The sequence below is a fragment of the Penicillium griseofulvum genome (genome assembly GCF_001561935.1).
Source record: "Penicillium griseofulvum strain PG3 chromosome Unknown contig_80, whole genome shotgun sequence".
NCBI classification, from domain to species: Eukaryota; Fungi; Ascomycota; class Eurotiomycetes; order Eurotiales; family Aspergillaceae; genus Penicillium; species Penicillium griseofulvum.
The window spans coordinates 4,750,570-4,763,141 of NW_024467471.1; the positions used below are offsets into that span (position 1 = coordinate 4,750,570).

Here is a 12,572-nt window from a genome sequence, read left to right on the forward strand (position 1 = left end):
CATCTTCCACCTTTTACCTCTCGGTCTTACTTCCGTCTCTCTCTAGGTGGTTGAAGCTTCTTGTGTCTTGCTCACCTAATCTAACAGCACAGTTCCCCTTGTCTTAAATATTAGACGACTTCGAGGCAATAATGTGTCCAATGATGCTTAATCGTCTCTCGGACGGCCCGGCCACGGTTCTCTCTCCTCCCAGGGAACACGCCTTCGCTCAGTTCTCCCAGCCATCTTTCCTCGACTCCTCAGAAAGCTTCAACGGCTATCCGAAAAGCCCTAGCGCGGTCTTTACCAACAATAACTCTGCGCAGCCCATTCCCTCGAGTTCCAATTTCTCGTCTGCCCCTGCGGTTCCTAAGCCCTCCCGGAAGAGGTCGCGTGATGAGGCCACTTTTGAAGAGACTGTTGCTCCCAGCGCAACCCCTGCACCAGTACCCCAGGTACAGCCCATCTATGGAGAAGGCATGGTTCTTTTAAACCCACAGACTGGCCTTGCGATCTCTGCTGAGAGCCAGACCGGCACATGGTACGAACAACAGTCCGAGCTGCAACAAGCTGCCAGTGCACCTATTTCCTCGCGGTCAAACGCGCTGCTTTCTGATGCTACCGACGTAAGCCGCAAGTCTCAGCGTCTTGATCAATCTGCGCCAGGTCTGGACGATATTGCGTTGTCCTCAATTCGCCAACGTCTGGAGGACCCTAGCTCCAATGATCAGCATCGCACTCTCAATGCGGGGCCTGCTCCGCCGGCGGAGCCTCTAGTAGATGATGCCACCCGTCTTCTAGGTATCGGCTGGCAACGTGTCAATACGGAAGGGGACATGGCTCCTGCTGTTCGTGGCTGGACCAAGTATATCGACAATCAATACTCGGCTCACCTGCACGACTCTCAGATGCTCCTTAAAAGTCGCGCTCTGAATGCCTATCTTGTGGCTGCCACTCCAACTTCTGGACAATCGCCTGCCTTTTATCTCTTTAGCGAAGACCTCACTCATGGCCAGCTCGTTGCCTCCTCCTGGGAAGCATGCCTTCAAAATCTTCGTAGCTCCCCCATCATATTTGAGGGCGCCTCTCCCCTCGAAGCTATGGATCGACCTAGCGCAAAGCCTATCTCCTTCAACTCCATGGACACTGGCGTGCCACTTCTCCAACAAGCCATGTCTAATCATCCTCAAACATCAGGCCTCGGCGAACTGAGCGGAGGCGCGGAAATGGGAATGGAGATCGACTCCTAACTTCTTCTAAAAACGCATTCAATTCCCTTTGATTCCGTCCGATCCGACATCGATTCGACCGCCATGATGACTCGACGTCCAGCCAATCCTCGCGATCTCGTACTCTTTTCCGGCCTGTCCGATCATCTTTTTCAAATCTTTTTTTTGTTTTCACTATTGCTTATTTAGTTATGAGACTCACGCGCGCGACTGGCCCAGTCTGGCCCAATTCGGTTCTCGCCCAGTGGAGGGTTTGGTGTGGGTGTTTTGCTTTCCTCTTTTTATATGAAACGGCCGGCGTCGTAAGGAGTTCAAGTATTCGCATGATTTTGACGTTATTTAACTACTATCTATCTCAATAAATTCAAAAGATCGAAATAATTTTTGGAGTTGATAAGGTAGTTTAACCGTTATTTTAGAAGTTTTAAGACACCCGCGAAAGGCAACTCGAATCTCGAATATTTCTGAAGCAAACAACCTTGGAAGTTGGGATCGAAGACATCCATGGTATGTATATTCTTATCTTTCCGTGGCTACGAAGTTTTTCCAGAATGAAGTGGTCATTATGTAGTAAGCTTTCTTGTCTTCCTTATACAAGATTCATCGACGGTTATATCTCCCCAATATCGTTCACCAAAAGCGAGATCATCAGATTCACCATGGAGAAAGATTCTTTTACTTTTGTTGATGTCGAGGACGAGGATGGACACGGCAAACGGAAGAAGATTAGAAAACTCAAAGAACAGCTCGACACTCTCAAAAGACTTCACGAGGATAGACTAAGGCAAGAAGAGTCGACCAACCAAGCGGATTCCTCCCTTATCCAAAAAGTGGCTAGCCTTCAGGAACAGGTGAGGGATCTAAGCTACGCCGTCGTCGAAATGAAGGCAGACTATGTGGAGTTCGACACCCAAAGACAAGAATCAACCAATCAAGCCGATCCCTCACTTATCCAAAGACTAGAAAGGCTTGAAAGTACCGTCAAAAACCTCCACAAAGAAGGGAGTACAGGTGAACCCCGCCCTAACCGCGAATATGTCCTGAACGCATGGTCTCGAGCTCCCCCGGTATCTTCCCCAGAACAGGACGGGTGGGGCAACTGGAGAGACCGTTCTCAAATCTCTTCTGAAGACAAACAACCCATTTACGAAGGCGACATCCACGCCGATATCCGCACTATCATTGCTAAAGAACAGACGGACCCGGAAACTGCTGACCGATGGAAGGCCGCATTCTTCGATAGATATGGTCTTCAATGGGGGATTGATTGTTGCAAGGGAAATGAACTTAGCGATCTTCCTATCACGATGACCCGGTTGTTTAATATCAGGGCTCATGTCCTACATGGCTGGAGTGGGGCTGACCGGTGTGGAAGTGACACACGTAGTGAGATACTTGGTATTTGTGATGAATGGATTGAGACCTGGAGGTTTACTTCCGTCTGCATCCCGGCGAGACAGTATAGTGAGCTGTGTCGAATGTATTATCGCTGATCTTGGTGCGTTGCTGGATGTTGGGTTTACCTGGGATTTTGCTTATGGCTATAATATTTGGAAGAATGTTCTATCGCGAAAACTTAGGATTTGCGTTACTTTAATGAATGTGTACACGGTTGACTAAAGGTCATACTTTTAAAGAGTAAATGGAAGTTCAAATGATCATTATCATTGGTGATCTAGGGCTTGCTGCTACCCAAGTTTAGCGAGTGCCTGGCTTAGAGTACATCGATGCAACCGAAAAAGGTGCAATTGCAGAGACATTAATATGATAATTTCGAAAACCCCAATGCTCGGGTGAAAGACATGGTATCATCTCGAAGGCCGCAAAAAAAAAAAAAAAGGAAAAAAGAAAGAAAGAAAGCAAGTGGATGACAGTCGCCTTATAACTCCAAATCCGTTGGACATGAACAATATTCCCGAGGTCAGAATCCTCAGTCATCGTCATCGCCATAATCATAGTCACTTTCGTAATTGCCGGCAAATGCGTCGTCGACGCCATCGTCCTTCTCGTCGTCGTCATAATCATCTTCATCTTCATCCTCGTCCTCAGGCTCTGCCTCGATCTTATCCACGAGCGGATCATTGATCATGGCTGGTTTTGCGTCCTGAGTCATGTTTGGAATGGTAGATGGCGGAGTAGGTAATGGTGTAGTAGAAGTAGGACGGATGAATTTGGAATCGAATTTGGCATCTGCGGGAGTTGCACGCCGGGATCGTGAGGCTGTTTCTGGCTCGATGCTGGCGCTGCGCCTTGAGAGGACGCTTTGGCTGCGACTTTGGCTTCGGCTCATGCTCCGTGCTTTTGCGTCTGCACCTTCGCCGCCGTACAAAGTGTCCAGGAGAGAGTAGTTAATCTTCTTACTGTAACCTCGGCGCTCGAGCATACGACGTGTCGCCTCAGCCGGTGTCGCGGCACGAGACCTGCCGCCTTCTGAGCCTTCGCCCTCCAGATAGGTAACATCGCCAAGGCGGCCACGGCGACGCTTGCGTGGTTTGCGAGGGGCGCCTCCTCCGGTTGCCTCTTCCAGGGCCCGCTTTAGGGCTTTTGCTTGTTGGGTACGGAGGTACTCCTTGTTTTCTGTTACCCAAATTGACTCCTTGATCTCGACTTCAGCAGGCGCTAGGAGACAATTGGCGACTTCAGGGTCATCTTCGAACTCGGCAGCGTCGATTTCAGCGCTGTCTGAAACGGTGGGCCGCGGCGGTTGGTCGGAGCCCATGCTCTCAATCATAGTTGAACCTTGCGCAAGCATAGAGCGCATTTCATCCTCTAGCGCCGCTTCAGATGCGACCTGCTCGGCAGAGGGTTCTGGTGTGGGTTGTCGCTTGCCCTTGCCCTTGGAGTGTGTGGGCTCGTTTTTGATATCTTCAACGACGTCATTCACTGCCTTGGCAATTACTGATGGACGTCGACCGTGACCATTTGCTGTCAATGCCGGGTCGATGGGGAGATTGGGAATAGCGAAACCATCGGCATCTACGCGATGCGGCTGCACTGATTCTGCTTCACTTTCGGCTGGAGTGCCGTCGTCTTCAAGTTCCGCCGCAGTCTCTGGCATATTCTTGACACGAATTTTCCGGCCCTCTCGCCCGCGAGTGAATGATGGGGGATCATGAGTGTTCTCTAATTGGACTGAACGGAATTGATCAACGGTTAATTCACCACTCTCGGTGGAACCGAACTCGTTCAAACGCTGGCTGATAGTAGTTTCCGTTACTTTGACGATATAGACGACTTCACGCACGGTTCGGCGGAAGTTATTCATGCGCGCGGCAAGAATCAGTGCCGCGCCACAGAGACCAGCTGGGCGTCGACCGGTGGTCATCCAGTCACGGTTCATTCGTTGAACGATGCGGACTGCCTCGCCAGCGACCGCCATGAGAGAAGGTCCGAATTCGAGCTGCTTGGCGAAACGATAAATTAAACTTTCGGGGTCGATTGGGTTCATGAGAAAGACGTTGCCACCTAGGCGGAGTTCATCCAGAAGCGCCTTGTATGTACGACCGAGTTTGAAGACGTTAATCATCAATACATCGGCAAAATCAATCAACATGACGGTATTACCATTTTGGCGACGACATGCGATGTACAAGCATACCGCAGCTACCGTTTTGGTGCGACGACCCTGAATAAAGTTTAGTCCGACTGCAAGCTTGAAGACCTGACCAGCAGCTTTAGTTGCACTTTCCGGGATAGTCAAAGCTCGAGAAAGTTGGAGCATATATCGGTTTCCATTTTGTTCGGTCATTTCCCGGCTCTCCATGGCACCCCCGCGCTGAAAACCTGGACCATAGCTGCGTACATGGGTCTGATCTTCTCCGACGAAAGATCCCTGCACAACAGCTGCACCGGACGAGGATTCGCCGAATGTGACTTCAGAAACAATGTTATTCTCGCTGATAACTGTACCACAGCCCGTGCAGACCTTGACACCTCCGTCATCCACAATGTGGGGAGCAGGGCATCCCGGATTTGGACAATTTGAAGTCTTAGGGTGAGTCGTTGGACGTGGTGGCTGAGGACGTCCAATAGCTGTTGGACGATTGATAGGTGTTGAATTAGGAGGTTTTAGACTAGCTAGTCGTCCCACAGGAGGTCGGGGCCCGCGGGGAGGGATTGGACGCGCGCCGGATCTGGGCGCCGACATTTTCGGTGAAGCGAGAAGTAAGACGTTTCAGAGGATGAATGTAGACAGGGGCACTCAATGGAGGCCGAGTCCTCACAGCCTTAGAATTCGTCGAATGAGCGTCGCGTAGTTTTTTTTTTTTTTTTTTGTAGCGAAAGGTCTATCGACTGTCACGAGAGTCGCGATAAGGATGAAAGTCGAAGTGAGAGGAAAAAGTATTCAACCTGCTTACGTAATAAGGAATCTGTAACTAGGTAGAGCTCCATGGCTGCATTTGAACATACGATATATGAGATCTGGAGTTGATTACTGGTAACTGAGAGTTGGTTCAGTTAAGTACTGAGCAATTTGCTCAGTCGAGTTCCTTTGTCTATTGTTGATTGTCTTCTCAACGACCGGATTTTCTTGAATCACATGACCTTAATTGGTTTATGACACGCTAGCCCAATTAGGATTAGCCCCATCTGATATTTGTCGCGCCACAGTGCCTGAGGTTCCTGGGTGATCCTTGATCGAGGATTACAACATCAGAAGACCTGATATCCAACACACGTGGAGTGGTTGCCTTTACAATATTGAATACGGGAATCCAGCCTCATTCTTGATTGCTAACCTTGAAACTAGCGGAATACTACATAGGCGCCGCAGGGGTGTATCGTGATGTCTGGAATGCGGTATTTGTGCGTGGTTTGGAGTCATCACGCACAAATGTCGCATCTTGGCCATGTTTCAACCAATCCACCCACTTCTAGGATTTTCCTTTCTTTTCTTCTTTAATGAAATATAATATTGGATTGCAAATCAAATTCTGTTCCCAGCTTTTGCTTTATATCATAAATCGCCGCTGGTCGCTGTTTCCTTCACCTTGATATCAGACTTTTCTATGAACATCGAATCCCGCCAGCTGCCTCTTTACAACCTAATTTGAGCAAGATCCTTTAAGTACCAACTTTGCGAGGGTTTGCAAGACCGAGACATCCACTATACCCCCCGTCTTTGGGCCACACAGATCTCTTGCCGATCATGTCTTCAGGGTCGAAGAACCACGATCTGGAGGCAGGCCATCAAGGTCTAGATACCCAGACCAGTCTTTTCTTTGTAACTAATGTGCACTGCACATCATGTGTTGCATATATCACCGAAGTGCTCTCCGAGACACCTTCAGTCGGAAATATCGAAGTCACAATTTTGACGCATGAAGTGCGTGCAACCCATAGCACCTCTGTTCGGCCGGCCGACCTCGTCAACGCACTGATTCATGCTGCGTTTGAAGTACACTATGTAACGACATTCGACCAACGAGGAAAGGTCATCGCGGAACTCGATACCTCTTCGTGGAACCACCGTGGCTCCATGCTGTTCTCCTCGCCCCGAGCCTCTGTTTCTAGTGTCTCATCCAATATCAAGGAGCGAATTCAGTCCAACAGGCATAGACGGCACATTGCCAACTGTGATGCATGCAGGAAGGAAGAACTAGAGGCCCTTTCTCGTCATTCTTCTCGAACGGAGCTGGGATTTTTGACCGAGAAGTCCTCACAGACTCCCTCCCGGCCATTGAACAAGCACCACAAACAAGACACCACAAAGCTTGAGTCAACAGCGGAGAATGCTGTGGAGGAAAGTCTTCGTTCATTTGCCACCTCCGAAACGAAAGTTCAACCCCATGTGCCTGCTCTAAAATTACCCACAGACACAGCGGAACTTCCCAGTCCACCAGCTGAATCAGCCGATGAGTTCACCGCACAGATCAGCATCGGAGGAATGAGCTGCGCATCATGCGCCAACAGCATCACCGCACAAGTCCAACAGCTTGAGTTTGTGAAGGAAATCACTGTCAACCTTCTCACCAACAGCGCAACAGTTATTTATGTTGGACCTCGCAACAATGTCGACGGAATTGTTGAGCAAATCGATGATGCTGGATTTGAAGCATCTCTTGACGAGGTGAACCAGGTCTCTAGACCACTGGCATCTCCAGAGTCGGCAGCAAACTATGTCAGTGATATTGCAATCACCGGCATGACCTGTGGTTCTTGCGTCGGAGCTGTGACTCGAGGACTTGAAGAACTTCCTTTCATTCGCGATGTGTCTGTGAACCTGCTTTCCCATAGCGGGAGGGTGGAATTTGAAGGCCGAGACAATCTCGATAAAATCATAGAGAAGATTGAAGACCTCGGATACGATGCCACTGTTAATAGCGTATCTCCATTGAAGGTTGACACCGAAAAGCTCAGCACTGCTCAGAACAGAACAATCTCCATCCAAGTGGATGGGATGTTCTGTCATCATTGCCCACAAACTGTTTTAGGGGCGGTGAAATCAATTCCTGGTGTCACCATCAAGGAGTCACTCTCCGAGAAAACCCCCATCCTCAAAGTCACCTATACTCCACAGCCACCTTCATTCACAATTCGCACAATAATCTCGGCGATCAACTCGGCGAATAACAATTTCCGCGCGACTGTCTATCACCCACCTAGCATTGAAGACCGGTCCCGTGCGATCCAGCACCATGAAAGAAGTCGTCTGTTGGCACGATTACTTTTCGTCTTTATCAGCGCAATCCCGACTTTCTTGATAGGCATTGTATTCATGTCCCTTGTCTCGTCTAAGAATTCCGTTCGAATGTATCTGGAGCAACCAATGTGGTCTGGTAGTGTGACCCGCATCGAATGGGCGCTGTTTATAATGACCACTCCCGTCATGTTCTATGGCACTGATGTCTTCCATGTCCGGGCTTTGAAGGAAATTTATGCGCTATGGCGGCCTGGAAGTCGGGTGCCGATCCTTCGGAGATTCTACCGTTTTGGTAGTATGAACCTTTTGATCTCTGCAGGCACATCAGTGGCCTATATCTCGTCTTTGGCGGTTCTTATCGTCGATGCAGTTGTGGGCACCAAGTCCAGCCCCCATAGCACAACTTATTTCGACTCAGTTGTCTTCTTGACTCTGTTCATTCTTGCTGGTCGATTTTTGGAGGCCTACAGCAAGGCCAGAACTGGCGATGCTGTCACATCCTTGGGCAAGCTTCGACCTTCAGAAGCATTGTTGTCCGATGACACTTCCGAGGATGGAATGAAGCGTACGAGTGTTGACCTCCTGGAGGTTGCTGACGTCGTCAGCATTCCTCACGGAGCCTCGCCTCCTGCAGATGGAGTCATCGTCGACAACGCGTCATACCAATTCGATGAAAGCTCTTTGACAGGAGAATCTCGTCCAGTCAAGAAAACAGCCGATGACATAGTATATACAGGCTCGGTTAATGTTGGCCAACCAGTACGGATCCGTATCACTGAGCTCGGTGGTTCATCTATGCTTGACCGAATCATCGCTGTAGTTCGTGAGGGACAAAGCAAGCGTGCGCCACTTGAACGAGTTGCTGATCTTCTCACTTCGCATTTCGTTCCTATCATCACTCTAATCGCCATTTCAACTTTCGTTATCTGGTTGGCACTTGGTCATTCCGGTGTGCTTCCCGCAGATTATCTCGATGTCGCACATGGTGGCTGGACATTTTGGGCACTGGAGTTTGCAATTTCAGTGTTTGTCGTGGCTTGTCCTTGCGGCTTGGCCCTTGCAGCCCCCACGGCGCTTTTCGTTGGGGGTGGCCTAGCAGCGAAACATGGTATCCTCGTGAAAGGTGGTGGCGAAGCCTTCCAAGAAGCCAGTCGCTTGAATGCAATCGTCTTCGACAAAACAGGCACATTGACTGAAGGTGGAAGTCTGAAGGTTTCAGATCATGAAGTTTTGACCAGTGACCCAGAAATTGCGAAAGTCGCATGGGCTCTAGCTCGAAAAATGGAAGAGAGCAGCAACCACCCGATTGCTCAGGCAATCACAGAATTCTGCAAAACACAACAGTCTTTCTCTATCAAGTCGTCTGACGTTCATGAGATTTCCGGGCAAGGCATGAAAGGAACTTTTACTGTGTCTGATGCCGAAAGCGAACGGCAATACGAAGCTGCAATTGGCAATGAACGTCTTCTCAAGAGTCTTCTGTCCCCCGAAACAGAAACCTACTTCATTTCCAACCTGCTGGCGAAATACCAGGCAGCAGGCAAGTCGACTGCAGTTCTCTCACTCCGTCAAGTATCCACCCAATCCTCTGAATCAGCCAACTTCATACCTGCCATCATCTTCGCCACCTCAGACACAATTCGCCCGGAAGCCGTCGAGATAATCTCTCAGCTACAGAAGCGTCATGTCGATGTCTTCATGTGCACCGGCGATAACCAGACCACTGCCCATGCCGTTGCAGATATGATAGGCATCCCGCGCTCGAAGGTGATGGCCAACGTCCTGCCAGCGGAGAAAGCCAGCTTTGTTCGTCAGATTCAAGACCGTTCGCCGGATACAACACCGACCGATGACAAGGCCACTATTGTTGCCTTCGTCGGCGACGGAGTGAACGACTCGCCCGCTTTGGCAGCAGCAGACGTGAGCATCGCCATGGCATCTGGCTCCGACGTCGCTATCAACTCCGCCAGTTTCATCCTCCTCAACTCAGATCTCAGCACAATTTTGCAGCTGGTCCTGCTCAGTCGTCGTGTGTTCAATCGCGTCCGCATGAACTTCGGCTGGGCGGTCATCTACAATCTCTGTCTGGTTCCGGTTGCTGCTGGTGTGCTCTATCCTATTGTCAGTGGCCATCATGAGAAAAGTATTGATGGTTCCATGATCATGACCAGTGAGCATTGGAGACTGAGTCCGGTGTGGGCTGCTCTGGCCATGGCATTGAGTAGTATTTCTGTTGTGCTGAGTAGCTTGGCTTTGAGGATTGACAAAGAAAGTATAATGAAGATTCTGAGAAGGTAGATATTATGGTATTCATTTATTTCATTATAGCGTTATGTTTGTAATTAATACATGAAATTTTTCAGTGCCCAAGTCTGTTTCCAAAGTAGTCTCGATAGACCTAATACAAATTCGACTCGCCCCAAACTTCTGCAATGCGCTTGCTGAGGTCTTTAGCAACTTTCTTCCGCCCTACAACTTCAGACATCCGAGTCGCTATCATCGTCTCCCGCTCCTTAGGCTCCAGAGCCATGTACGCATCCACTAAATGCCGCGGCGTAGGCCAGATCTGTTGGATCTCAAGGGCTTTTTCGCCCGTCACGCCACGGGTACACATGAGCATCTTCAAGTATACATCGCGGAGAGTAAGGACATCAGACTTGGAAGTGAGCGCAGAGAATGTCACAAATGAAACCCCGTACGTGATGGACGGGTCTTGAGAGCGGAGATTATCGAGAACGCTGAGATACGAGTCAGTGGCTAGGCGGCGGCCGGGGATGAGGCCAATTTTGGATACTGGAGATGGAGGACCCGTGCTACGGTTGATATTGCTACCGTTTCCACTGGACGCATCTTCAACTCCGTACATCTTCCGCAGGAGTAGAGTCATGCGCGCCAGATATCGGATTGACTCGTCCAGATGTTTCGTCTTTTTGATAAAGTATTGATTAAGAACCTGTGTCGAGGCGATGGCTGACGCAACCATCTCTTGGTATTGCGCTGCACTCCCGCTCGTCGAGTCGGGGTGGGTGACTGCGAACTCTTCGATTAGGTAGATGACGTTTTTGATGCCGGAGCGACGGAGACGGAACTTTTGTTCGTGGAAGCGGCCGTCTTTGATGGATCCGATTAGATCGTCCAGGCGCTTTCGCTCGACGATCCAGTCTAGCATCACTTCGTCGCCTTCTTCGCCGTGACTTGCGAGGAAAGTTGGGTCATGGCATTTGGCTACCCACATTGCATCGCCGACTTCCAGAGCACGTACTTGCGGCGTGATTCCTTGCTTCATCAATTCGCCGGAGATGTAGTCGCGGTCGGTGGAGGTGCGGACTTCTCGGGTATCTAATACAAGCTGGATGGTGAAGCTTTTGGGTGGGAAGAAGATGGGCTCGATATTGGCTATGTCGTGTTCGGATAAATTTTCTTGGGCATCTGCCGATGCATCATCTTCTTGTTGAAGTGAGTCTATTTCGGCGGCCAATGCTGCTTGCTGAGACTCAGTCGTTGCAGTAGCTTGGGAGTCGGACGTGGCGGTTTGAGCAGCACCAGGTAATGTCTTTTGGAGACGTTTGGCTACCTCCCAGCCTTCTTCAGAAAGAAGATACTTCCGAAGGGGACGACCATGTTCATAGACTAGGTCTTTCTGGATGAGGGTTTTCATTGAATTCCACGCGGTGTAGAACTTGGTCGGGTCTGGGGGTGCTGTGAAAGAACTGTCGCAGTATGGCTGGGCCACCTCGATCAGCTGAGCCTTCGTCATCCCCTGGGATGCATTCTCGTCTTGGGTTCCCAAGCCCAACATCAATGCATATGGACCAGATCGTAATGTTGGTACATACGGCTTGGCTTTCCGAGGTTTCTTCGCCGGTTGATCCGCGCCGCCTTCGGATGTTCTCTTCCCACCTATTTGACCTATTTGAGCGTCGGTTTCGGGGACAAAGGGCTAATTCACACCACAAACCTTTGTCAGGCGGTTCCGGCATTGGAAGCCCATTTTCTTGACAGTGGGCCTTTAATTTATCAGTCAAGCGGTCACACAATTTAGGACCCAGTCCATTCAATTGCTGTGCTTGAGATGGATGTTGGAATTCTAACGGACAGGCTTTCATTGACTCATAGGCCTTTTTGTACCTATAGGATTGTTAGATATAGTCTTTTTCCGAAGGGCGCCAAGAGATACGTACACGGTCACGCCTTTGCTATTTCGTTCTCGAGCTTGGTCCAGCCATTCTTTGATCCACCCCAGGAGTAGGGGATTTGCACACTCCTCGCTCATGGCGAGTTGAGTGTCCAGTGACTGAGTGACAGGTCAGTGCGAATTATCATTAAGGCGAGAGTTCTCGCTGGACGCGAAGTGATGTTGCCTTATTGGGAACGCGACTGGCACGTGCCGATAAGGAGAGATAAGAACTATATCAGACAACCACCTTCCAAGGAAGGCATCATCGGTTGCAGCTTCCAAAATGAGTTGTAAATGTATAGATGCCTTTAAGCCATCCATGTAAACAAAGCACAGTTTTGTGCCTCTGAAATCCACGCCAAGACCATGAGAAATCTCGACGTCAACCTTACCATCTTCAAGTAAACTTTGGCCGAACAGAATCGCTGCCTGCTCGATCTCATGTCCTCAAATTGGGTAGGTATCAATAGTATCAACAGCGTAGTTACGCAAATTAAATTTCATATTAAATTTTGACAGGCAATCCGACAAACATATGTAGTAC

General features: G+C 49.6%; 5 protein-coding genes across 5 annotated transcripts; 3 read left to right on the forward strand and 2 right to left on the reverse strand.

The window, feature by feature from the left end:
- Positions 1 to 140: 140 nt before the first annotated feature.
- PGRI_026990 (uncharacterized protein) lies at positions 141 to 1,229 on the forward strand (the record flags this gene model as incomplete). The annotated part of the gene is made up of 1 exon (XM_040790412.1): positions 141 to 1,229. The coding sequence occupies one exon, from the start codon at positions 141 to 143 to the stop codon at positions 1,227 to 1,229; it is 1,089 nt and encodes a 362-aa protein (XP_040647365.1).
- A 638-nt stretch (positions 1,230 to 1,867) lies between these two features.
- PGRI_027000 (uncharacterized protein) lies at positions 1,868 to 2,701 on the forward strand (the record flags this gene model as incomplete). The annotated part of the gene is made up of 1 exon (XM_040790413.1): positions 1,868 to 2,701. The coding sequence occupies one exon, from the start codon at positions 1,868 to 1,870 to the stop codon at positions 2,699 to 2,701; it is 834 nt and encodes a 277-aa protein (XP_040647366.1).
- A 437-nt stretch (positions 2,702 to 3,138) lies between these two features.
- On the reverse strand, positions 3,139 to 5,355 carry PGRI_027010 (transcription factor TFIIIB subunit BRF1; the record flags this gene model as incomplete). The annotated part of the gene is made up of 1 exon (XM_040790414.1): positions 3,139 to 5,355. The coding sequence occupies one exon, from the start codon at positions 5,353 to 5,355 to the stop codon at positions 3,139 to 3,141; it is 2,217 nt and encodes a 738-aa protein (XP_040647367.1).
- Positions 5,356 to 6,357: 1,002 nt separating this feature from the next.
- On the forward strand, positions 6,358 to 10,149 carry PGRI_027020 (putative copper resistance-associated P-type ATPase; the record flags this gene model as incomplete). Its single annotated transcript, XM_040790415.1, has 1 exon — positions 6,358 to 10,149. The coding sequence occupies one exon, from the start codon at positions 6,358 to 6,360 to the stop codon at positions 10,147 to 10,149; it is 3,792 nt and encodes a 1,263-aa protein (XP_040647368.1).
- A 100-nt stretch (positions 10,150 to 10,249) lies between these two features.
- PGRI_027030 (crossover junction endonuclease MUS81) lies at positions 10,250 to 12,124 on the reverse strand (the record flags this gene model as incomplete). The annotated part of the gene is made up of 3 exons (XM_040790416.1): positions 10,250 to 11,751; positions 11,810 to 11,979; positions 12,033 to 12,124. 3 exons carry the CDS (start codon positions 12,122 to 12,124, stop codon positions 10,250 to 10,252), a joined length of 1,764 nt encoding a protein of 587 aa, XP_040647369.1.
- Between the last annotated feature and the right edge of the window lie 448 nt (positions 12,125 to 12,572).